The sequence below is a fragment of the Pristiophorus japonicus genome, chromosome 4 (assembly GCF_044704955.1).
Source record: "Pristiophorus japonicus isolate sPriJap1 chromosome 4, sPriJap1.hap1, whole genome shotgun sequence".
Classification (NCBI taxonomy): Eukaryota; Metazoa; Chordata; class Chondrichthyes; family Pristiophoridae; genus Pristiophorus; species Pristiophorus japonicus.
Genome location: NC_091980.1, coordinates 138,453,463 through 138,479,443, shown reverse-complemented (window position 1 = coordinate 138,479,443; position 25,981 = coordinate 138,453,463). Strand labels below are relative to the sequence as shown.

The 25,981-nt window shown below is 48.9% G+C and overlaps 1 protein-coding gene across 1 annotated transcript in view; it reads left to right on the top strand.

The window, feature by feature from the left end:
* Positions 1-24,894, top strand: part of LOC139262228 (programmed cell death protein 4-like) — a 37,929-nt gene extending 13,035 nt beyond the window's left edge. Inside the window, exons 4-11 of the mRNA XM_070877372.1 lie at positions 527-640; positions 2,469-2,690; positions 4,795-4,892; positions 10,444-10,555; positions 16,339-16,446; positions 17,435-17,545; positions 20,718-20,857; positions 24,340-24,894. Coding sequence (XP_070733473.1) covers positions 527-640; positions 2,469-2,690; positions 4,795-4,892; positions 10,444-10,555; positions 16,339-16,446; positions 17,435-17,545; positions 20,718-20,857; positions 24,340-24,400 — 966 coding nt within the window. The 3' untranslated portion in view covers positions 24,401-24,894. The remainder of the gene's footprint in view (positions 1-526; positions 641-2,468; positions 2,691-4,794; positions 4,893-10,443; positions 10,556-16,338; positions 16,447-17,434; positions 17,546-20,717; positions 20,858-24,339) is intronic.
* The last annotated feature ends 1,087 nt before the right edge of the window (positions 24,895-25,981 follow it).

Sequence of the window (25,981 nt, the reverse complement as noted above, 5' to 3'; positions counted from 1 at the left end):
CAGGAAAACATCGGGCCGGTGTGTTTGGAGTCCCTTCGGCCCAGGAAAACATCGGGCCGGTGTGTTTGGAGTCCTTTCGGCCCAGGAAAACATCGGGCCGGTGTGTTTGGAGTCCCTTCGGCCCAGGAAAACATCGGGCCGGTGTGTTTGGAGTCCCTTCGGCCCAGGAAAACATCGGGCCGGTGCGTTCGGAGTCCTTTCGGCCCAGGAAGGCAGTGTGCTCCGGAACCCTGGAGCCAGACAATCTCCTCCACGAGGCCACCTGCATGCATGCTGATAATGTCAATACTTAACTGCCTTGTTACTGTTTGTAGCTGATTGCACAGTATTTATTCATTGAAGTTTTAACTTTATAATGCCAACTCGCTCTAATGGAGAAATCGTTTACCCGGCATAGCCCAATCCCCGAGGGATCAGGATAATTGAGACTTGCCTGTATATCCCTATGCCATTATGTCGAGGTATTGCAGGATATGGTCATATATCCCTATTGCCCTGGCATTGCCTGATGTTTGGTTTGTTGCAGGGTGAGACCGTTTACCAAACGGTTGTTCCTGAGCTGGACGACTGCGAGTTTGAAAAAGCAGTGACGCCAATCATCCAGGAGTACTTTCAGCATGGAGACACCAAGGAGGTTGCTGTAAGTGAGAGTCCCATTGCTGTCCCATGTCTCTCTCTCTCCATCAGGAGTCTTGAGTCAGAGCTGATGGAACCCTGTGCTGAATGGTTGTTGGGTGAGATATCGATCTGAGCAGGACCTCAGAAACCCACTGCACAGCGCCACCTCGTGGCCAAAGCCAGCAACTACAACGTGACAGTAAATGTACCAAACCGAATGGTAACTGTTGACCTAAAAGCGTGACAACAGGAATTAAGATTTTCAAACAGGAATGCACACTATATGCAAGATTTTGAATAATACAGAAACCTATAAATATACACATATCTATATTCTCATTAAACATTTGGTTAGAATTAAGATTTAAAGTCTTGCCCCCTTGCTGTCCTAGCATGTACAGGCACCCTCCTGGTGTATTCCTGAGCCATTCTGTCCAGATATTTAATTTATTGTTTCTCAGGATGTGGGCATCGCTGGCAATGCCCATCCCTAGCTGCCCTGAGAAGCTCACTAGGACCAAAGGTTAGTTAAGAGCCAACCACTTTGGTGTGGGTCTGGAGTCACATATAGGCCAAACTGCAAAAGATGGCAGGTTTCCTTCCCAGAAGGACATTAATGAATCAGCTTCATGGTCACTTTTACTGGTAGCAATGCTTTTTAGTTCTAATTCTCAAATTGAAATTCTCAAACTGTCGTGGTGGGATTTGAATCCACCTTCTCTGGATCATTAGCCAGCCTCTGGATTACTAGTTCAGTAACACAACCACTACACTGCCGTACCCCTTATACCCATTCACTAATCTCAGCCAGGGACCAGTTGAAGTGTTCAGCTTCCCCATCTCCCTCCCAGTCTGGGTCCACCAGTCAGGGATCCTGCTTCTGTCGACTGGCTGGTAGGAAGTTTGTGGGACCCTCATGTGAGAGCAGGGTTGAGTTCGAATGTGATGTGCTTTGCAGTGAAATAGCCTGCTGACGTTCACTGTCTGGGACTATACATGCAGACTAACGACCAAGGTACTGGAGAGCTGTCATTGGCTAGAGAAATGGCATCCAGCATGAGTCATCGTCTTCGGTAGGTGAGGGCAAGAAACGTTCACCTCATTTCCTCATTGAGCGGACCAGCAGGGGTGTTCTCAGCTGCAAGCACTTTGTGGGATGAGGGGTTCTGTGCAAGGAGCTGAAGGAGTCTACAGCGTATTTTGTGTCAGCACTTTGATTGGACCTTCAAACTGATGCTCAAACTGGGAGCTGTGTGGGATCTCTTGTGCCCCTCGCTAGTTCCCTCACCACAGGTTCTGGGTTATATAATGGTATGTGTATGTGTGGTGGGGGGGTTTGGACCTCTTTAGTGCCTCTGGACTCAGAAAGCATTTACAGATCAGGTTAAAAGTTCAGTGCTCCATTTGAACTTTGAAACTGCGCCTCCCCGTGGTCACCTGCCCTAATATCTCCCTCTGTGGCTCGGTGTCAGATTTGTCGATAATGCTCCCGTGAAGCGTTTGGGACACTTTCCTACTTAAATCCAGCTGCTTTTGTTATCTGGACATGCTTCCATTTGCTTCCTGCTGATCCTGCAACTGTTTCAATCAGACACCAGCTCAGGCAATTGCAGTAAAGCAGCTAGGATTACTGAGCGGGCTGGGAGGAGGTGCTGATTCCCGCGGAGTAGTGCCCCCGGTAGGTGTCAGGATCTCTGGGAGAGAATGCGGGCGGGCGGGAAGGGGAGGTGAAGGGTGTAGGGGACAGCGGGTTACGTGTTGACATTCTGTGGGTACGGACGCCTCAGTTGGTTGAGGCCGGTGGCGGGTCTCCGCGAGACATTGTTTGACGCTGTCTCACCGCTTCGCAGACCCTCCTGCAGCAGATGAACCTCGGCAGCAAGAAGAGCAAGCTGCCATTCCTGTCTGTGACCATGTCCCTGGAGGGTAAGGCCAGTCACCGCGAGCTGATGTCTCGTCTCCTAGCCGACCTGACCGGCAAGCGGCTGTCGGTCAAAGACGTGGCCTCGGCCTTCGACCAGCTGCTGCGTGATCTGCCGGACCTCATCCTCGACACTCCTGAGGCTCCTCAGGTATGTGGCAATGATCGATCCTCTCTGCATATCCCCCATTGGAGGAAGCGTGATGCGGCCCCCGCTGCACATAGCAGACCGGTTTGTGCTCACGCCCCGCGATACACGTTGGGCGGTTTAAATAGGTAGCGCTATTACAGTGCTATTGAACACAAATGAAGAAGTGTGTCAGCTGTGGCTCAGTGGATAGCACTCTCGCCTCTGAGTCAGAAGGTTGTGGGTTCAAGTCCCATCCCAGACTTGAGCACAGTGGAGTGCTGCACTGTCGGACGTGCGGGGACTGTGGTACTGAAAGTCCTGTTAATCTTCTCTCTTTGAACCTATTTCTTGGTCTGGCTTATAGTGCAGCCTGACCATCTCTAATACTTGTGGGATCGGCCTATACTTAAGGCCGAGGTACAATGGTACAATAATGTTATTAAAAAGGCGAATGGAATGTTGGCTTTTTATCTCGAGTGCTGGCATGCAAAGGGGTGGCAGTTATGTTCCAGCTGTGCAGAGCTGTGGTTAGACCACATCTGGAGCATTGTGTTTAGTTCTGGGCCCTGCTCCGCAGGATGGATATATTGGGCTTGGAGGGAGTGCAGTGCAGATTCACCAGAAAGATACCAGGGCTAAAAGGCTTCAATTATGTGGCCAGGTTGCATAGGCCAGGCTTGTGTTCCCTTGAATATAGAAGATTGAAGGGTGATCTGATCGTGGTGTTTAAAATGATTAAAGGATTTAATAGGGTAGATGGAGAGAATCTGTTACCTCTGATGGGGGAGCCCAGGACAAAGAGGTATAACCATAACTTCGAGCTTGGCTGTTCAGGCGTGATGTCAGGGAGCACTCCTTCACATACAGGGTACTGGAAATCTGGAATTCTACTCAAAAAGCTGTTGACGCTGGGGGTCAGTTGAAAATGACAAACCTGCGCTGGATTTTTGTTAGGTAAGGGTATTGAGGGATATTGATCAAAGGCGAGTAAATGGAATTAAACAGATCAATCATGGCGCAAAGGCTGGAGGGTAGAATGGCCTATTCCTGTTCCTAATGGCCTTTTCACTTGGCAACTACATTTGGTCCTCAGGAGGACCTTGTACTTATAAACAAAGACCTTGAATTTATATAGCGCCATTAACGTCCTCAGGACATCACAAGTTGGTTTGCTGCCCATGAGTCAATTTTGAAGTGGAGTCATGACACTTGGCTCCAGCCGTGGATTGGTTGCGGTGAAGAGGTTGGTCGTTTTAGTGGTTCAATTCTGACCAGCCAGACCAGTTCAATCCCCAACAAAACGCCGACAAAATAAATCCCTGGAATCCCATGGACTAAAACTGAATTTAGCTTGTTCAATCGCTATGGAACCGTGGCCTTGGTTTTACGGAATGGAGTGATTATCTGTAACAAAATGTTTGTGCCCTGTGCATGCACGCGGCGGCCACGCCCCTTTTTGCACATGCACGATGTCACCGAGGTCCGGCCACGTATGCTCAGTATTCCACAGTTGTGGCTGTAGCGTGGCTCGCGCTGAACAGAGGATCGAAAGGGAGATTGGAAGAGAGGGGGCGGAGAGAGAGAGAGAGAGAAGTCGGTGGGGTGAGAGAGGTCAGAGAGAGGATAGAGAGAGGGGGGTCGGAGAGATAAGAATTGCTATTTGGAGTTGGGTGGGATTGCCGTGTCGGGGGGGGTGCTCAGTTTTCCCTCTCTCCCTTCCTACCCTGCAAGAAAATCCACAGGCCTAGAAATTGGATGGCGCCCGATTTCGGGCCGTGATCCCGGTGCACGCACGCTTCACACGCCTAATGATGCCGGCGGCAAGGACCTTGGCAAATGGGCTTTGGTTGCTTATTACTGCCGTTGGTCGCAGTCCCAGAGGCAGCTCGGCGATCCCAGGGGTTGGGTGAGAGGAAGAAGGGGCCCCTAAAGATGGTGATGAAACACAGGGCCTGGTTGCCCATGACGTTACCCAGAATTCTGTGGGGGGGGGGAGATTGCCATGGCGATGCAGTAGGGCCTGTCTCGATACCGCGTATCTGTTGATTCGCAAGGCAATGTTTTGAGTTTTGCCTTCATTTTCCTTACCGCTGGTTGATGTGCAACATTCTATGTTTGCGTGCAGATGCTGGGTCAGTTTGTAGCCCGTGCCATGGCTGACCATGTCCTACCGGAAGATTTTTTGGACAGCTACAAAGGGAAGGTTGATTGTGAGCAGGTCCGGTAAGCACCGAAAGACTGCTGGGCGCATGCGGAATACCTTGTGGCGGAATCGTCTCGTGACGTTTGGATCCCTATCCATTCTCGTCATTCCGGAAGGCTGGATAGGTGTGGTGTTGGAAAAGGCGTGATTGAGTAGAACAGAGACAGACACTTGCCCCCTCCCTCCCAACACTCCCTCAAGCAGCCCTTTCCGCATCTCACACTCTGAGGATGGAGTGACTAGCGTCTCAAGTTTCTGCCAGTGCAAGTCCCCACACACTCTCCCTGGCCTCCAGCCGGAGACCACACTCCCAATCCCAGGGCCCGGGTTATTTGGGTCAGCGGTGCCTGCTCCCAACCCTCAGCCGGAATGTTAGACTGGAGGTACTCCCACCCCACTCCCAATGACAGAAGGAGGGCCAGCGAAACCACTCCCCACCTCTCCCCCCAACCAAGGCCTGATCTCATCCTCTGGTCCCAGTAGAGCCAGCAATCTGCTTTGGGCACGACTGCCGGTCCCCAGAAATGGTTTGGGGCCTTCCCGTGGGCCTCAGTGGGATTGGCAGCGGCTGGTGTGAGCCCCGCTGAGGCCCGCAGAGGGCGCAAATTCCTGCATAGCCCAGAACCTCCGACAGACTCACTCCCTTGTTGTGGGGGCGGGGATTTGACAGGAAATCCACTCACAGCCCCCCACCACTGCAATTTAAAGGGTCACAAGAAACTGGGTGGTATCCCGATTGAATTAGATTTCACCCCAAATTCCACGTTGGAGCCCCAGTGGCCACTACTTCTCGGCACATTGGGAGAACGGCGGGATCGTTGAATTATATAGCATTTCATAGACTTGCATAAATTTACCGAGAACTACGTAGATTTCCGTACAGTTATATAAAATTTACAGCACAGAAACAGTTCATTTGTCCCAACTGGTCTATGCCAGTGTTTCTGCTCCACATGAGCCTCTTCCCCCCCTCTTCATCTCACCCTATCAGCATATCCTTCCATTCCCTTCCCGCTCATCTAACTTCCCCTTAAAAGTAGTTATGATATTGGCATCACCCATTCTCTGTGGTAGCACGTTCCACATTCTCACCACTCTCTGGGTGAAGAAGTTTCTCCTATTGGATTAATTAGTGACTATCTGATATTTATGACTTCTAGTTTTGGACTCCCCACAAGTGGAAACGTCTTCATTACGTCTCCCCGATCGAACCTCTTCATAATTTTAAAGACCACTATCGGGTCACCCCTCAGGCTCTCTGTTCTAGAGCAAGGAGCTTCGGCCTTTCAGGATAGTTGTACCTTCTCAGTTCTGGCATCATCCTTGTAAATCTTTCTCCAGTGCTTCTATATTATTTTTATAGTACGGAGACCAGAACTGAGCTAGTTTCCTTTGTTCATTTAGTAGGTATTTGCTATCGTTCGTCTCACTAGGGACTGTAGAGGAGCAAAGAGATTGAGTGGTACATTTACACAAATCATTCAAAGCCAGTAGACAGGTACAACAAGCAATCAACAAGAATAAAATCATCATCATAGGTGGTCCCTCAAACGAAGATGACTTGCTTCCACAAGAGTTCACAGATGTTTCAATGAAGGACCCGATGTTCCACTCCTGAACAATTGAGAGGGTGGAAGATGCCTGTGCGTGGATTTTTTTAACGTGTGGTGACCGTTGCACACCAGCCACTGCACGGGCTTGACAGAGCTAGGCCTTTATCCAGTGACAAGGGTTAATCAGAATTACTGGAGACTTGAAACATAGAAAATAGGTGCTGGAGTAGACCATTCGGCCTTTCGAGCCTGCACCACCATTCAATATGATCATGGATGATCATGCAACTTCAGTACCCCATTCCTGCTTTCTCTCCATACCCGTTGATCCCTTTAGTCGTAAGGGCCACATCTAACTCCCTTTTGAATATATCTAACGAACTGGCCTCAACAATTTTCTGTGGTAGAGAATTCCACAGGTTCACAACTCTCTGAGTGAAGAAGTTTCTTCTCATCTCAGTCCTAAATGGCTTACCCCTTATCCTTAGACTGTGACCCCTGGTTCTGGACTTCCCCAACATTAGGAACATTCTTCCTGCATCTAACCTGTCCAATCCCATCAGAATTTTATATGTTTCTATGAGATCCCATCTAATTTTTCTAAATTCCAGTGAATATAAGCCTAGTCGATCCAGTCTTTCTTCATATGTCAGTCTTGCCATCCCAGGAATCAGTCTGGTGAACCTTTGCTGCACTCCCTCAATAGCAAGAATGTCCTTCCTCAGATTAGGAGACCAAAACTGTACACAATATTCAAAGTGTGACCTCACCAATGCCCTGTACAATTGCAGTAAGACCTCCCTGCTCCTATACTCAAATCCTGTCGCTATGAAGGCCAACATGCCATTTTCCTTCTTCACTGCCTGCTGTACCTGCATGCCAACCTTCAATGACTGATGTACCATGACACCCAGGTCTCGTTGCACCTCCCCTTTTCCTAATCTGTCACCATTCAGATAATATTCTGCCACCTTGTTTTTGCCACCAAAGTGCATAACCTCACATTTATCCACATCATACTTCATCTGCCATGCATTTGCCCACTCACCTAACCTGTCCAAGTCACCCTGCAGCCTCTTAGCATCCACCTCACAGCTCACACTGCCACCCAGCTTAGTGTCATCTGCAAACTTGGAGATATTACATTCAATTCAAACTGCTACTAAAATAGACTGTTGGCCGTTATCTCACAGGGCTGGCTTACAAATGGGTGGAAGTTTTGTGCAGTTGTATAAATCTCTGGTCAGACCCCATTTGGAGCACTGCCTTCAGTTTTGGGCCCCGCCCTCAGGAATGATATATTGGAGGGGGTGCAGTGCAGATTCACCTGAATGATACGGGGACTTAAAGGGTTAAATAATGAGGACAGCTTCATAAACATGACGTATTCACTCGAGTGTAAGAGATTGAGGGGTGCTCTAATTGATCTTGTTTTGAGATGACACTAAGTTAGGAGGCACAGTAAGTTCTGTAGCTGGGAGCAGGAAGTTACACAGAGACATATACTCATTGGAGTTCAGAGAAGGTTCACTAGGTTGATTCCGGAGATGAAGGGTTGATTTATGAGGATAGGTTGAGTAGGTTGGGACTATACACATTGGAGTTCAGAAGAATGAGAGGTGATCTTATTGAAAGTTATAAGATAATGAGGGGGTTCGACAAGGTGGATGCAGAGAGGATAGTTCCACTCATAGGGGAAACTAAAACTAGGGGACATAGTCTTGGAGTAAGGGACTGCCCATTTAAAACTGAGATGAGGAGAAATTTCTTCTCTCAGAGGGTTGTAAGTCTATGAAATTCTCTGCCCCAGAGAGCTGTGGAGGCTGAGTCATTGAATATATTTAAGGTGGAGATAGACATATTTTTGAGCGACAAGGGAGTAAAGGGTTATGGGGAGCGGGCAGGGAAGTGAAGCTGAGTCCATGATCAGATCAGCCATGATCTTATTGAATGGCGGAGCAGGTTCGAGGGGCCAAATGGCCTACTCCTGCTCCTATTTCTTAAGTTCTTATATCACACTAAGTGAGAGGGCAAAACTAAGACAGGTGGAGTTCAGTGTGGGGAAGATCCTCTTTGGATCTGAGAAATACAAATGGGAATATTTTCTTCATGGTGAGAGACTAGAAACTGTCGAGGAACAAAGAGATTTAGGAGTCCAGGTACACAAATCTCTAAAAACTCGTGACAGGCACAAAGAGCAATCCAAAAGGTTAGTGGAATGTTGGCTTTCATCTCCGAGAGCCGGAATACAAAGGGCTGGGAGTTATGTTACAGCCGTACAGAGCTCTGGTCAGACCCCGTCTGGAGCACTGCCTTAAGTTCTGGGCCCTGCACGTCAGGAGGGATATATTGTCGAGTGAAATGTAGTGGGCCCCAAACCGAATCTTTGCAGGACTCCTCCCCTGTGTGATATTAGGGCATGAAAGTTTAAGGTCCTTGTTTGAAATTCTGTGGACCTCTCTTTTAACTGATGCGCTAACAACAACAACTTGTATTTATATGGCGCCCCTAATGTAAAAAAACGTTCCAAGGCGCTTCACAGTAGCTTAACAAAATTTGACAACGGTCCACATAAGGGACAAAAACTTGGTAGAAGACGAAGGTTTTAAGGGATGTCTTAAAGGAGGAGAGAGAGGCAGAGAGGTTTAGGGCAGGAATTAAGGATCTAGGCAGTGAAGGCACGGCCGCCAATGGTGGGCGAAGGAAGCAAACGTTTAATGGCCTTTTATGTCTTCAGTAAAATGGCAGACAGAGGAACTCCCTCCTCACATGGTAGCAGTTTGTAGCTTTAATGCTGCAGCCTGCATAGCTCATGGGGGTTGGGTACTTGATATTGAACTGGTGAGTGTAGACTGAGGTCGCAGATGTGAAACTAAAAGAAAAACGTTTCTCTCTTCATAGTGGAGCGCTAAAGCATGACCTCACTATTAAAAAAGACCTGTGCTCTCCTGCAATCATCAGTAAAATCACACAGAATCCCACCTCCCCCCCCGTGCTAACCAGAACATCCTGGGTCCGAGCTGCATTAGCCAATCACAGTCGCTGCTGCAGTGGGGAGTGAGACAAGTCGCCGCAGGGCCCACAAAATCATCCCTTTCCAGTAGCCCACTCCCCCCACCTCTCTCTAGGGATAAAAGGGATCCGGCTCAGCTGTGAAGTGCTCCGTCAGCACTCATTCTGCAGGTTCCTTGGGCGCACCAATGGGGAGGGAGGCGGAGAATTTGCAAGATCTGACAGTGAGAATACTGTGTCGAAATCGTGCTCGAGAGCTTGGATTGACCAGGGTGCTGATCGCCATAGCGACAGCCAGCCCAAGCTAGGCCTCGCCATCACTGCTATTTGAAGTCCAGACTTGAACCCCCTTAAAAGGCTTCACCTGGAGAGTTTGACAGCTTGATCTCGCACTATACTCCAATACTGGGGATATTAGTGTCTGGAGAGATTAGAGAAGTTGGGTTGCTCTCCTTCGAATAGAGAAGGCTGAGTAGATTTAATACAGGTGTTCAAAGTTATGAATGAAGGGTTTTGATAGTGGGCAGGAAGAAACTGTTTCAACTGGCAGGAGGGTCGGTAACCAGAGGATGCAGATTTCAGATCATTGGCCAAAGAATCAATGGGGAGATGAGAAGAATTGTATCATTCTATGATTCTGAGGGCTGGATATTAGCTCAGAGGCGCGATCCATGCGGGGGGGAAGTCGCGAATTAAGTACAAGTTAACTGCAGGACATCTTTACATTTTTTTCTCTCGGTTATCTACCCACAGCCAGTCTGATTGCTAGCTGGGCTGAGAGCGGGTGGTCTAGTGGGGGAGTAGGAGAGATGCTGGTGGTCGGGGTGGGGGTCCGATGGTGATAGGGTGGAGCAGATGGTGGTTAGGTTTGGGACGCCCGCCCAAACCCTGCTACTGTTTCCCCCTGCTCTGCATAACCAACATTCTGACAACTGGCAAGCTGAAATACTGACTGTTCCCCCCCCCCCCCCCCCCACACTGACCTCTCTGCCTGTTTCCCCCCCAGTGTGGCACTGGACAAGGCCACGGTGCTGCTGAGCATGAACCGAGGAGTGCGTCTGGACAATGTCTGGGGGGTCGGAGGTGGCCTGAGACCCGTGAAGCAGCTTGTCAAAGAGGTAAGCTAGCGATCTGCCGGCTGAGGTGGGGGGGAATTCAAACCAGTCCTGCGGGAATAAAAACAGACAATTCTGGAAATTTCAGCAGGTCAGGCAGCATCTGTGGAGAGGAAGCAGAGTTAATGTTGCGGGTCAATGACCCTTCGTCAGAACTGAAGAGTGTTCGGAAAGAACAAATTCTTAACAAGCACTGAAAGGGAGAGGGGAAGAAAGAACAAAAGGGAAGGTCTGTGATAGGGTGGAAGACAGGAGAGATTAGAGAGACAAAAGGGATGATGGCCCAAATACAAATGGTAATGCCAGGAGTTAGAAAAACATTACTCAAGATAGGGTGTCAATAGTGAGATAATGACCAGTTGCCATTAGAGACAAGGAAAGAGAAAAAAAAAGAAACGGGCTCTTGGAGGGTGGGGGGGTGGCGGCGGGGGGAGGAAGGGAGCCAAAGATTGGCAGCGGTTACACTCTGAAATGTTTGAACTCGATGTTGAGTTCAGAAGGCTGTAAAGTGCCTAATCGAAAGATGAGGTGCTGTTGCTCGAGCTTGCATTGAGCTTCGTTCGAACAGTGTAGGAGACTGAGGACAGAGAGGTCACAGTGGGAGTGGAGCGGAGAATTAAAGTGACAGGCGACAGGGTCACCCTTACGGACTGAACGGAGGTGTTCCACAAAGCGGTCACCCAACCTACGTTTGGTCTCCCCAATGTAGAGGAGACCTCATCGTGAGCAGTGAATACAGTATACTAAGCTACAAGAAGTACAAGTAAATTGCTGTTTCTGTTATGTATGTAAACATTACCAATATGTAAGACTTGCCACCAGGAGGCGCACCTGTGGGAGACCCAAGGGTCACCTGCACACCCTGGGCAAGCAGGTATAAAAAGCAGTCTACCTTGCTGCTTCCGCACTCTGGAATTACATTAAAGAGACCAAGGTCACAGTTTGAGCTTAAGATATACAGTCTTGTGGAGTTATTCTAAACGTAACAATTGGTGACGAGTAACAGATCACGAACTTTAACGCAGTTATGGCTGCCGTTGGTATTCTTGAGAGATTTGTTGAGGATGATGATTGGGAAGCCTTCGTTGAGCGTCTTGACCAGTGCTTCGTGGCCAACGAGCTGGATACGGAAGAAACCACGGTCAAACGCAGGGCAATTCTCCTTACCGTTTGCGGAGCCATGATATATGGTCTCATCAAAAATCTGCTAGCACCGATGAAACCAACGGAGATGACATATGAAGAGTTGTGCACTTTGGTTCGGGAACTGCTCAAGCCGAAGGAGAGCAACTTGATGGCCAAGCATCGCTTTTATACGCACCATCGCTCTGAGGGCCAGGACGTGGCAAGCTATGTCGCCTTAAGGGACCGTGTGTATTTTCTGGATTTTTGGGCGAAGTGCGGGACTTTTTCGTGCTTGGAATTGGCCACGAGGTCATTCTTCGCAAACTGCTGTCTGCCGAATCCTTAGATATGAGCAAGGCCATCACGATAGCCCAGGCTTTCATGTCCACGAACGATAACACTAAACAAATATCTTTGCAGCATCGAAGCTCACCGGCAAGTACTGTGCATAAAATAACACCTTCAGCAGGCAGAACTGTACAGGGCAGGGCCTACACGCCTTCAGGGGCCAGACCTAGGCTGACTCAGAGTCCGCCGTGGGGCGTGAATGCGAATCCATTAACACCATGATGGCACTGCGGGGGTAATCATCGAGTCCATCAGTGTCGATTCAAGCACGACATGCAAGGGCTGTGGAACAATGGGGCACCTCCAGCGAATGTGCAGATGTGCTGCGACTCACCATGTGGCAGAGTCAGCAGAAGATGACCAATCCGGCATGGATCAAGCTGAATGAGTAAGAGAGGCAACTCAACCCGAGGCTGAAAAGCCCTCAGATAATGTTAAAAGTCAAATTAAACGGCATTCCAGTTTCCATAGAATTGGACACGGGGGCGAGTCAGTCAATTATGAGCCAGAAGGCTTTTGAGAAACTGGGGCAACAAGGCACAAAGGCCAAAACTAAGCCCGATCCACACCAAGCTGCGCACTTACACCAAAGAGCTCATACCAGTCATTGGCAGTGCGGCAGTGAGGGTACCGTACAATGAAGCTGTGCATGATTTACCACTATGGATTGTACCAGGCAATGGCCCAACGCTATTCGGCAGAAGCTGGCTAGGAAAGATCCGATGGAACTGGGACGCCATCAAAGCACTGTCTTTGGTGGTTGACGCCTCGTGCGCCCAAGTGCTAAACAAATTCCTGTCGTTATTCGAGCCAGGCATAGGCAACTTCACAGGCACCAAAGTGCAGATCCATCTAGTCCCTGATGCATGACCCGTTCATCACAAGGCCCGAGCGGTTCCATACATGTTCCATTCAGAAAGTCGAGATCAAGCTGGACAGATTTCAACGAGAGGGGATCATATCGCCTGTCAAGTTCAACGAGTGGGCCAGTCCAATTGTTCTGGTGTTGAAAAGCGATGGGACGGTCAGAATCTGCGGGGACTACAAGGTAACGATCAACTGAGTCTTGTAACAGGACCAGTACCCACTACCCAAAGCGGATGACCTGTTTGCAACGCTAGCAGGGGGGAAATCGTTCACCAAGCTGGATCTAACCTCGGCTTACATGACACAGGAACTGGCTGAACCTTTGAAAAAATTGACTTGCACCAACACGCACAAAGGACTGTTCATATACCACAGATGCCCCTTTGGGATTTGCTCAGCTGCGGCCATCTTCCAGAGGATCATGGAAAGTCTGCTGAAATTGGTTCCGCGCACCGTGGTGTTTCAAGACAACATCCTGATCACTGGTTGTGACACCATTGAACACCTGCACAACCTGGAAAAGGTTCTAAAGTGACTGGACAGAGTGGGACACAGGCTGAAACGCTCCAAGTCGCCAGAGGTCGAATTTCTGGGGAGAAAGATTGCGGCGGATGGAATCAGACCCATGGACTCCCAAGACGGAGGCCATCAAGAATGCACCCAGAGCACAGAATGTGACGGAGCTGCGTTCGTTCCTGGGGCTCTTCAACTATTTTGGTAACTTTCTACCGGGGTTGAGCACTTTGCTGGAACCTTTACATTTATTGCTACACAAGGGTGACAACTGGGTTTGGTGTAAATCTCAAGAGACAGCCTTCGATAAGGCCAGAAACCTGCTATGTTCTAACAAGTTACTTGTATTGTATGACACATGTAAACGTTTAGTACTAGCTTGTGATGCATCCTCGTACAGGGTCGGTTGTGTGTTACAGCAAGCCAATGTGTCAGGCAAACTGCAACCGGTTGCATATGCGTCCAGCAGCTTATTTAAGGCTGAAAGAGCCTACAGTATGGTTGAGAAAGAAGCATTAGCATGCGTAGACAGGGTTAAGAAAATTTACCAATACCTATTTGGACTCCGGTTCGAGCTCGAAACTGACCACAAGCCGCTTATTTCGCTGTTCTCAAAAAGCAAAGGTGTTAACACCAATGCTTCGTCCTGCATCCAAAGATGGGCACTAACATTGTCTGCATATGACTATGTAATCCGCCACAGACCAGGCACTGAGAACTGTGCCGATGCCCTCAGTCGGCTATCACTGCCCACCACCGGGGTGGAAATGGCGCAACCCGCAGACTTGCTTCTTGTAATGGATGCTTTTGAGAGCGAGAGGTCACCCGTCACTGCTCGCCAGATCAGGACCTCGACTAGCCAGGATCCTGTGCTATCACTAGTAAAAAACTGTGTCCTTAATGGGAGATGGTCGGCTATTCCTGGGGAAATGCAAGACGAAATTAAGCCGTTTTACCGACGCAAGGATGAAATGTCCATCCAATCAGGTTGTCTCCTATGGGGGAATCGTGTAGTTTTGCCAAAAAATGGCAGGGAAACGTTTATACGCGACCTTCACAATACCCACCCAGGCATAGTCATGATGAAGCTATTTGCAAGTTTGGTGGCCCAGCATTGACTCGGAATTGGAGTCATGCGTACACCAATGTAACACTTGCTCACAGTTGAGCAATGCGCCAAGGGAGGCCCCACTGAGTCTGTGGTCATGGCCCTCCAAACCGTGGTCCAGGGTCTTCGTAGATTTCGCTGGCCCCTTCCGAGGAAAGATGTTTCTAGCAGCAGTGGACGCTTACTCTAAATGGATTGAATGTATAATAATGTCGTCATGTATGTCCACTGCCACCATTGAAAGCCTCTGGGACATATTCGCCACCCATGGTTTGCCCAACGTCCTTGTTAGTGACAATGGACCATGTTTCACCAGCTCGGAATTCAACGAGTTCATGACCCGCAATGGCATCAAGCATGTCAGGTCTGCGCCGTTTAAGCCCGAATCCAATGGTCAAGCGGAACAGGAAGTCCAAACCATCAAGCAGAGCATGAAATGCGTGACGGACGGTTCCCTGCAGACCCGGTTATCTCTGGTCCTGCTCAGCTACCGCACGCGACCCCACTCGCTTACCAGGGTTCCCCCTGCAGAATTGCTAATGAAGAGAGCACTCAAAACCAGGCTTTCCTTAGTCCACCCGGATCTCAATGATCACGTAGAAACCCGGCGTCACCGGCATAATGTGTACCACGATCGTGCGGCTGTATCGCGTGACATTGAAGTTAATGACCCTGTGTTTGTTCTTAATTACGGTCATGGTCCCAAATGGGTTGCTGGCACTGTGTTAGCCAAGGAGGGGAATAGAGTGTTTGTTGTCAAACATTTGAATGGACAAACATGCAGAAAGCACTTGGATCAGACCGAACTGCGATTCACTGACAACAAGAAGAGGACATTACCATCTATGATCCACTAACACACACCCAACAGCAATCGACCTCGCGGTCAACCACGAGGATGAACCCACCATGCCCAACAGTCCAATCAGACCAGCCACACTGCAGTGCAGCAATGATCCGACCGACTCACCCATGCCAGGACTTCAACTCAAGCGATCAACCCGGGAACGCAGAGCCCTGGATCGCCTCAACTTGGAAATAACTTGTATCTAAGACTTTGGGGGGGGGAATGATGTTATGTATGTAAACTTTACCAATATGTAAGACTTGCTACCGGGGGGCGCACCTGTGGGAGACCCAAGGGTCACCTGCACACCCTAGGCAAGCAGGTATAAAAGGCAGTCTACCATGCTGCTTCCTCACTCTGGAGTTATGTTAAAGAGACCAAGGTCACAACAGTTTGAGCTTACAATATACAGTCTTGTGGAGTTATTCTGAACACAACAGTTTCACCTGGAAGGAGTATTTGGGGCCCTGGACAGTGGGAAGGGAGGAGGTAAAAGGGCAGGTGTTGCATCTCCTGCACTTGCACGGGAAGGTGCCGTGGGAAGGGGAGTGGGTGCTGGGGGTGACTGCGGAATGGACCAGGGTGTCACGGAGGGAGTGGTCCGTTCGGAATGCTGAGAGGGGAGAGGAAGATGTGATTGGTGGTGGGATCACACTGGAGGTGGAAGTGGGAAAATTGGGGAGGTTCGTTGCTGGGCATGGAGCACGGAATTTTCACATTGCTGTTTGTGGGAGCTTGCTGTGCACAAATTGGCCGCCGCATTTTTCACATTACAACAGTGACTACACTTCAAAAAGCTCTTCATTGGCTGTGATGTGCTTTGAGAAGTCCTCAGGTTGTGAAAGGCACTATATAAATGCAAGTCTTTCTTTGGCGCGTGTACTAGTCTGTTTAATGGAAGCTGTGCTACACACACTGACTCACAGGAGGAGGTTCAGCAGCAGTTGGCCAACAGTAACCCTTTGACCTCTTCACCAGATGAACCTGTTGCTGAAGGAATACCTGCTGTCTACAGACACAGCGGAAGCTGGACTCTGCCTGCAGAACCTTGAGGTTCCCCACTTCCACCACGAGTTGGTCTATGAGGTAGGTCATCCTCGTCTCACCAGATGATCTGTCAAACACCGCCCCCCCCCTCCATTTCTGGCTCCGCTGATGCTCATAAATGAAAGGTTCAGCACCCACAACCCTCCCGACCCGCCCCCCCTCTCCTCTCCGGCCACATTATGGTGCGGGTAGTCGAGACTCTCTGTTGTGTTGTTACTGGGTTACAGCATCTTGATGTGTGTTTGTGTGTGTCTGTGAGATGTTGGTGTGGGTGTGTGAGGTGTTCATGTGTGTGGTGTGTTAGTCTGTGTGTGTGTGTGAGGTGTTAGTGTGTGTGAGGTGTTAGTGTGTGTGAGGTGTTAGTATGTGGGGGGGGTATTAATGTGTGTGCGTGCGTGCGTGCGGTGTGGGTGTGTGTGTGCGTGGCGGTGTATGTGCATGAGGGAGGGGGGTATGTGCGTGGGGAGGAGTGTGTGCGTGGGGTGTGTGGGGTGTCTGTGGGAGGGAATGAGGGGGTGGGGAGGTTTTCGGGTGTGGGGGGGTGGGTGGGATGTGTGTGTGTGGGAGGGAATGTGGGGGTGCAGGGGCGGAGGGGTTGTTCGGGTATGTGAGGGGGGGTGGAATATGTGTGTGGAAGGGGATGTGGGGGGGTGGGGTGGGATATGTGTGTGGGAGGGGATGTGGGTGGGGTGGGGGGGGGGTGCGGGTGTTAGTGTGTGACGCTGGAGCAGGCCAGCCCAGGGACAACAGGAGCTGCTGGTCACCTGGGTCTGTTGGGGAAGAGGAGCCATTGATTGAATCTCTCCATATTTTAGTTAACTGTTTCTGGACCATGAGGTTCACTTTGTGACATTGTGACATACGTGAGTGGGAGATCACTACTGATGTCACTGCGATTCTGTCACTAACTGGCTGCCTATCCCTCAGTGTGACTCCCAGTGCCTCGGTGTCGCTTTCGGTGTCTCTCCCGCTGTCTTACCGTTGCTGTGACCTCGTTGACCATATTCTCTAACACTCTGTTCTGCAGGCCGTGCTGATGGTTCTTGAATCCACCAGTGGCGATGCCTCTGACCTGATTGTAAAACTCCTGAAGAGTTTCTGGGGGTCTGGGTTTGTAACTCTCGACCAGATGAACCGGGTGAGTTTGTTGAATCCACCTCAGCACCTTACAATCCTGCTCGCGAGGGAAGAACATTGGAAGCAAAGTAAATTGAGAATCGAAGGGCCATTCAAACATCATTTGAATTTCCATTGGTTCGATCAGCTTCTCATAGAATCATGTAACACAGAAGGGGCAAAGAGAGAGTTTATGCATAGATTGGCAGCTAACATAAAAGGGAATCCAAAAGTCTTCTACAGGCATTTAATAGTAAACGGGTAGTAAGAGGTGGGGTGAGGCTGATTAGGGACCAAAAAGGAGAGCTACGTATGGAGGCAGAGGGCATGGTTGAGGTACTAAATGGATAATTTGCATCTGTCTTTACCAAGAAAGAAAATGCTGTCAAAGTCATAGTGAAAGAGGAGATAGTTGATATTGGATGGGATAAAAAATTGATAAGGAGGAGGAGGTATTAGAAAGGCTGGCTGTAATTACAGCAGATAAGTCACCAGGACCGGATGGAATGCATCCTAGGAGGCTGAGGGAAGTAAAGGTGAAAATTGTCATAATCTCCCAATCCTCCTTGGTTATGGGGCTGGTGCCAGAGGACTGGAGAATTGCAAATATTACACCCTTGTTGAAAAAAGGTAAACACAGCAACTAAAGGCCAGCCAGTTTAACCTCGGAAGTGGTGAAGCTTTTAGAAATAATAATACGGGACAAAATTAACAGTCACTTGGACAAGTGTGGATTAATTAAGGAAAGCCAGCACGGATTTATTAAAAGACAAATCATGTTTAACTAACTTGATTGGGTTTTTTGATGAGGTAACAGTGAGAGTTGATGAGGGCAATACAGTTGATGTGGTGTACATGGACTTCCAAAAAGTGTTCGACAAAGTGCCACGTAATAGGCTTGCCAGCAAAGTTGAAGCCCATGGAATAAAAGGGACAGCATGGATATGGAATTGGCTAAGTGACAGGAAACCGAGAGTAGTGGTGAATGGTTGTTTTTCGGACTGGAGGAAGGTATACAGTGGTGTTCCTCTTTTCTTCATGTATATTAATGAGAGACTTGGGTGTACAGGGCACAATTTCAAAGTTTTCAGATGTGAACAGTGAGGAGGAAGACATAGACAGGCTGGTGAAATGGGCAGACCCGTGGCAAATGAAATTTAACGCAGAAAAGTGTGAAGTGATACATTTTGGTAGGAAGAACGAGGAGAGGCAATATAAACTGAAGAGTAGAATTCTAAAGGGGGTACAGGAACAGACAGACCTAGGGTGTATGCGCACAAATGTTTGAAGGTGGCAGGGCAGGTTCAGATAGTGGTTAAAAAAGCATACGGGCTCCTGGGCTTCATAAACCGAGGCATAGAGTACAAAAGCAAGGAAGTTATGATGAACCTTTATAAAGCACTGGATTGGCCTCAACTGGGGTATTGTGTCCAATTCTGGGTACCGCACTTTAGGTAGGATGTGAAGGCCTTGCAGAAAATGCAGAAAAGATTTACAGGTTGAACCTCTGTTATCCGACACCCTCGGGACCTGGCCAGTGCCAGATAAGGGATTTTGCCGGACGAGGGGTGGTCGCGTTAAATTGGATGGTACAGGTACTAAGCAAGGGGATATTGGGGCTGGGAGTGCGGCAGAGAGATCGGGGGGGGGGGGGGGGATTTGGATCGCGGGGTCAGGCCAACGATTGTGGGAGTCGGCAATGAGGAAAGACTTCAATTTGATCAATTTTTTTTCATGTCGGGAATGGTGCCGGACGAGGGGTCATGCCGGATAAGGGAGGTTCAATCTGTACGAGAATAGTTCCAGGGATGAGGATCTTCAGTTATGTGGATCTTCAGTTCTGTGGATAGACTGGAGAAGCTGGGGTTGTTCTCCTTGGAGCAGAGGAGATTTGATAAAGGTGTTCAAAATAATGAGGGGTCTAGACTGAGTAGACAGAGAGATACTGTTCCCATTGGCGGAAGGGTCGAGAACCAGAGGACACAGATTTAAGTTATTGGCGGAAGAACCAAAGGTGACATGAGGGAAAACCTTTTTACGCAGCGAGTGGTTGGGATCTAGAATGCACGGCCTGAAAGGGTGGTGGAGGCAGATTCAGTTGTGGCTTTCAAAAGGGAATTGGAGAAGTACCTGAAGGAATACAATTTACAGCGTTGCGGGGAACGGACGGGGATGTGGGATGAGCTGAAGTGCTCTTGCAGAGAGCTGGCATGGGCTCGACAGGCCGAATGGCCTCCTGTGCTGTAACCATTCTATGATTCTATTCTATTCGGCCCATCATGCCTGTGTCGGCTCTTTGACAGAGATTAACAATTGATCCCATTCCCTGCTCTTTTCCCATAGCCCTGCAAATTTTTCCTTCTCAATTATTTATCCAATTCACTTTTGCAAGTTATTATTCCACCAGTCTTTCAAGGCAGTGTGTTCCAGATCATAACAACTTGCTGTATAAAAACAATTTCCTCATCACCTTTCTGGTTCTTTTGCCAAATACCTTAAATCTGGTCCTCTTGTTACTGACCCTCTGCCAGTGGAAACAGTTTCTCCTTATTTATTCTGTCAAAACCCTTCATGGTTTTGAACGCCTCTATTAAATCTCCCCTTAACGTTTTCTTCTCTAAGGAGAACAATCCCAGCTCTCCACATAACCTTGTGATCTCTCTTTTGCTCAAACCTGCAGTCCCTGATGGGGCCCTCAGTTGTACAGTTTTTGAATTGCAAACCCTGGTAGATAAGCAGGCTGACTTTCCACTGAAGCCGAGATTATTCTCATGATCTGACCAGACCTTTTGGGAAAAACAGCCGAGAGGCCCAGTAATGATGAGGGAGAGTGTTCCACTACAGAGACACAAAATTCAGGCTGACACTCCCAGTGCCGTACTGAGGCAGTGCTGCATTGTCAGAGGTGCCTTCTTTCAGATGAGGCGTTAAACCGAGGCCCTCAGGTGGATGCAAAATATTCCATGGCATTATTTCAAAGAAGAGCAGGGTACTTACCCTTCGTGTCCTGGCCAATATTTGTTTGTGGGACCTTGCTGTGCACAAATTGGTTGTAAAGCGCTTTGGGACGTCCTGAAGTGGTGAAAGGAGCTGGAGAAATGCAAGTCTGTCTTTCTTTCTGTCCTTGACTTACTAAAGACACTATCTTTCTTTCCTTTCACCTCCCCCCACCTCCCTCCTTTCTTTATCCGCAGGGATTCATGCGGGTGTTTGATGCCATGCCGGACATCAGTCTAGACGTACCAAATTCTTACAGGACTCTGAAGGGGTTTGTGGACCATTGTCACCAGCAAGCGGTCATCACCAAAGCCCTCCAAGATCAGTGCCCCAAACGGTAGGATATGAAAAGGTGCAATTGTTAGGAAGGGAGCTGGGACTTGAGGCATTCTATGCCATGACATAGACCTTTCCTTGTATGTCTGAGCCATTAGCCGAGGAAGGTCCTAACTTCAGTGTCCTGAGTTAGTTGTGAGTTGGTTGTTAGTCTGGGCTAGAGTCGAGAACAAGCAACTGAGATTCCCACCTGATATCATCCCAGTAAAGCTTTTTTACACTTTCTCCAGTGCTTCTATATCCTTTTTGTAATACAGAAACTAGAACTGAGACAATTTCATTTGCTTATTTATTTTAACTTTTAGTGATTGCAACACATTTTAGTCAGTACTTGGTATCACTAGGGACTGTGGAGGAACAAAGAGACTTAAGGGCCCAAGTACACAATCCTAAAAGCTAGTCCACAGGCACAAGAGCAATCCAAAAGGCTAATGGAACGTTGCCCTTCATCTCTGGGGGCCGGAATACAAAGGGCTGGGAGTTATGTTACAGCCGTACAGAGCTCTGGTCAGACCCCGTCTGGAGCACTGCCTTCACTTCTGGGCCCCGCACGTCAGGAGGGATATATTGTCGAGTGAAATGTAGTGGACCCCAAACCGAATCTTCGCAGGACTCCATCCCTGTGTGATATTAGGGCATGAAAGTTTAAAATCCTCATTTGAAATTCCATTGCCCTCTGTTTTAACCGCTGCATTAACAATAACTTGCATTTACAGTAAAAGTAGTAAAGGTGCTTCACAGAAGCGTAATCAGACAAAGAATTGACCGAGCCATATAGGAGATATCAGGACAGGTGACTGTACACTTGCTCATAGGGGTAGGTTTTAAGGAGCGTATAGAGGTGGAGAGGTTTAGGGAGGGAATTTCAGAACCTAAGACTTAGGCACCTGAAGGTATGGGCGCCAGTGGTGGGGTGAAGGAAATCGGCGGGAGGGGGGAGCAGAGGCCAGAATTCGAGGAATGCAGAGATCGCAGAGGGTTATAGGGCTGGAAAAGATGACAGCGATAGGGAGGGGCAAGGGCAAAGGGTGAGAATTTTAAAATTGAGGCATTGCTGGACCGGGAACCAATGTAGGTCAGTGAGCACAGGGGTGATGGGTGAACGGGACTTGGTGTGAGTTAGGATACAGGCAGCAGGTCAGTGAGCACAGGGGTGATGGGGAATGGGACTTGGTGTGAGTTAGGATACAGGCAGTAGGTCAGTGAGCACAGGGGTGATGGGTGAACGGGACTCAGCGTGAGTTAGGATACGGGCAGGTCAGTGAGCACAGGGGTGATGGGTGAATGGGACTCAGCGTGAGTTAGGATACGGGCAGGTCAGTGAGCACAGGGGTGATGGGTGAATGGGATTCAGCGTGAGTTAGGATACGGGCAGGTCAGTGAGCACAGGGGTGATGGGTGAACGGGACTCAGCGTGAGTTAGGATACGGGCAGGTCAGTGAGCACAGGGGTGATGGGTGAATGGGACTTGGTGTGAGTTAGGATACGGACAGGTCAGTGAGCACAGGGGTGATGGGTGAATGGGACTTGGTGTGAGTTAGGATACAGGCAGCAGGTCAGTGAGCACAAGGGTGATGGGTGAACGGGACTTAGTGTGAGTTAGGATACGGGCAGGTCAGTGAGCACAGGGTTGATGGGTGAACGGGATTCGGTGTGAGTTAGGATACGGGCAGGTCAGTGAGCACAGGGGTGATGGGAACGGGACTTAGTGTGAGTTAGGATACGAGCAGGTCAGTGAGCACAGAGGTGATGGGTGAACGGGACTTAGTGTGAGTTAGGATACGAGCAGGTCAGTGAGCACAGGGGTGATGGGTGAACGGGACTTGGTGTAAGTTAGGGTACGGGCAGGTCAGTGAGCACAGGGGTGATGGGGAATGGGACTTGGTGTGAGTTAGGATACAGGCAGCAGGTCAGTGAGCACAGGGGTGATGGGTGAATGGGACTTGGTGTGAGTTAGGATACAGGCAGTAGGTCAGTGAGCACAAGGGTGATGGGTGAACGGGACTTAGCGTGAGTTAGGATACGGGCAGGTCAGTGAGCACAGGGGTGATGGGTGAACGGGACTCGGTGTGAGTTAGGATACGGGCAGGTCAGTGAGCACAGGGGTGATGGGTGAACGGGACTCGGTGTGAGTTAGGATACGAGCAGGTCAGTGAGCACAGGGGTGATGGGTGAACGGGACGCTGTGTGAGTTAGGATACAGGCAGCAGGTCAGTGAGCACAGGGGTGATGGGTGAACGGGACTCGGTGTGAGTTAGGATACGGGCAGGTCAGTGAGCACAGGGGTGATGGGTGAACGGGACTTGGTGTGAGTTAGGGTACGGGCAGGTCAGTGAGCACAGGGGTGATGGGGAATGGGACTTGGTGTGAGTTAGGATACAGGCAGCAGAGTTTTGGATGAACTGAAGTTTAAGGAGGCTGGTCGATGGGAGGCCAGCCAGGAGAGTATTGGAATAATCGAGTCTAGAGTTGACCAAGGCGTGGATGAAGGTTTCAGTAGCCAGAGATTGCATGGCGAGTGTTTGACTGTGCTCTGTTCAACGTTACTTAGCAACAGAAGCGAGCAGATATTTTTTTTCTTGCCTGTTTGTTTGCCACCGCTCAAGGAGGTGCCACTTTGTGGTGGAGCGGGATTCCGCAGGGATCCTTCCGGTACCTCACCCCAAGTGGCTCTCGTTCAACTGGAGAAAGTGCAAAACAAGATTTCTGAGGTAGATACCAGAACCGAGAAGTTATAACCTATCAGGAAAAACTGAACAGGCTGGGGCTCTTTTCTTTAGACAAGAGCAGGCTGAGCGGTGACCTAATTAAGGTCTTTAAAATTATGACGGGATTCGATAGGGTTGACATAGAGAAGATGTACCACTTGTGGTGGAGTCCAAATTTAGGGGTTATCAATATAAGATAGTCACCAACATATCCAACGGTAAATTCAAGAGAAACTTCTTTCTCCAGAGAGTGGTGAGAATGTGGAACTCACTACCACATGGAGTAATTGAGGCGTATAGTAGGGATGCATTAAGGGAAAACTAAGTGAGTACATGAGGGGGAAAGGAACAGAAGAATCTGCTGTTCGGGTGAGATGGATAAAGGTGGGCTAGTGTGGAACATTATCGTTGGCATAGACCTGTTGGGCCGAGTGGCCTGTTTCTGTGCTATAAAATTCTATGTAAACTGACTTGTTTTCTGTTGCCGCAGTAACTTTTATAACGTGCCTATTGATTGGGAAAGTACCCACATTACCTTTAATGGAGCAGCTGAGGGCTGGTAGGCAGCAAGCACGCGGGAGGGTGCTGCTATCTCCGAATGGGGCTCGGTTACATTTTGTTTGAAAATGCTCCTGTGAAGCGCCTCGGGACATTTCTACTACGTTACAGGCGCTATATGAATGCAAGTTGTTATTGCAGCTGATTATTTTCTGTGTGGTTGTTCATTTTCTTCACTCCATGTTTTTATAACCTCCGTTTTCTTTCCTTCCCCCAGTGAAGCCAGGCCCTCTGTGAGCGAGGACAGGAGTAACTGCGTCACGAAGGCAGCCCAGTAAGTGGCCCCGACAGCAGGAACAGATGCGTCTGAGCGGAGGGAACGTCCACTGTATCTCGGGCGCAGCAAGAGTCGCATTTGGGTTCCGGACAATAAAGAGGGGGCGAAGGATGAGTCAGGCGGGGCAGGAATCCTGTCAAGGGTCCAATTAATTGGGCCACCTTCCTGTCGTCATTTTAATAATGGCAAACTGTTGCTAAAAATATGCTTTTGAACTGGCCTGTCGAGGGGAGCGTGTGTCCTACTCCGTTTGATCTTACCTCGGGTCTTGGGAAGTCGGCACTCCAGAGTTCAATTTAAAGCTGAGGCCTGCGGAATGTCAAACGTTGAAATATTTCCTGTTTGAAATGAGCGCATTTAAAGAAAAATCTTTTTGGGGAATTTTGCTCTGGGTGTGTCGCACACTACAAGTATAGAAAATTCAACTCTGTCATTGCAGTTTTGGGCGTTTATATTCTTTACGGCCTCTTGACAATAAAGCTTTATATTTCATTACTAGAGTCTGCATTTTTTTAAATCCAAACAGCCCAGGGTTGGAGCTGGATTAACACCTGGGCTTTCAGGACCTGTGCCCAGGGTCAGAGGTGGATTAACACATGGTTCTGTAGGGCCTGTGTTCAGCGACAGAGGTCGATTAATACATGGGCCTTCAGCACCTGTGTCCAGGGTCAGAGGTGGATTAACACGTGGGCCTAGAAGGCCTGTGCTGAGGGTCAGAGGTCAATCAACATATGGGCCTAGAGGGCATGTGCCCAGGGTCAGAGGTCAATCAACATATGGGCCTAGAAGGCATGTGCTCGGGGTCAGTGCCTTTCACCTCAGGACATCCCAAAGCGCTTTGCAGCCAATGAAGTATTTTTGGAGTAGTCACTGCTGTACTGTAAGAAACGCGGCAACCAATTAACACACATAAAGGTCCCAAAATCAATGTGAGAATGACCAGATAATCTGTTTTTAATTAAGTTGGTTGAGGGTTAGATATTGACCAGAACACTGGGTTGAATTCTCCCGTCTTCAAAATTGTGCAGTGGGAGCTTTTACATCCACCTGAGAGAGCAGACGTTTAACATCTCGTCTAAAAGACGGCACCTCTGACAGTGCAGCATTCTTTCAGCACTGCACTGAAGTGTCAGCCTGTATTTTCTGTTAAAGTGTCTGGAGTGGATCTTCGGAATGAATATTTAAATTGGTAAATTCTGTCAACGTATGAGATTGAACCCAAGAAGTTATTTCACTCTGCCTGCCTCCCTCGAGAATCTGCTTTGTGCTCCATCAGTTTTGACCAGAAATTGCACATGAACTGTGTCAGGGTATTGTACTATGAGTGATCTAGGTCACCCTTAAAAGGCATTACAACTTAAAAATAACAGATTCCAGAAATCTAGCCACAGCTAGCGGTAAGATTTAGCAATTAACTTGCAACGGAGACGGTGAAGATTTGATGCACTTTCTACTCACAAACTCCTCATGTATCCACAATATAATTATCAACATAATCACTGTAAACCATACAGTAAAACTCAGTTTCAAGAACATAAAAAATAGGAGCAGGAGTTGGCCATACGGCCCCTCGAGCCTGCTC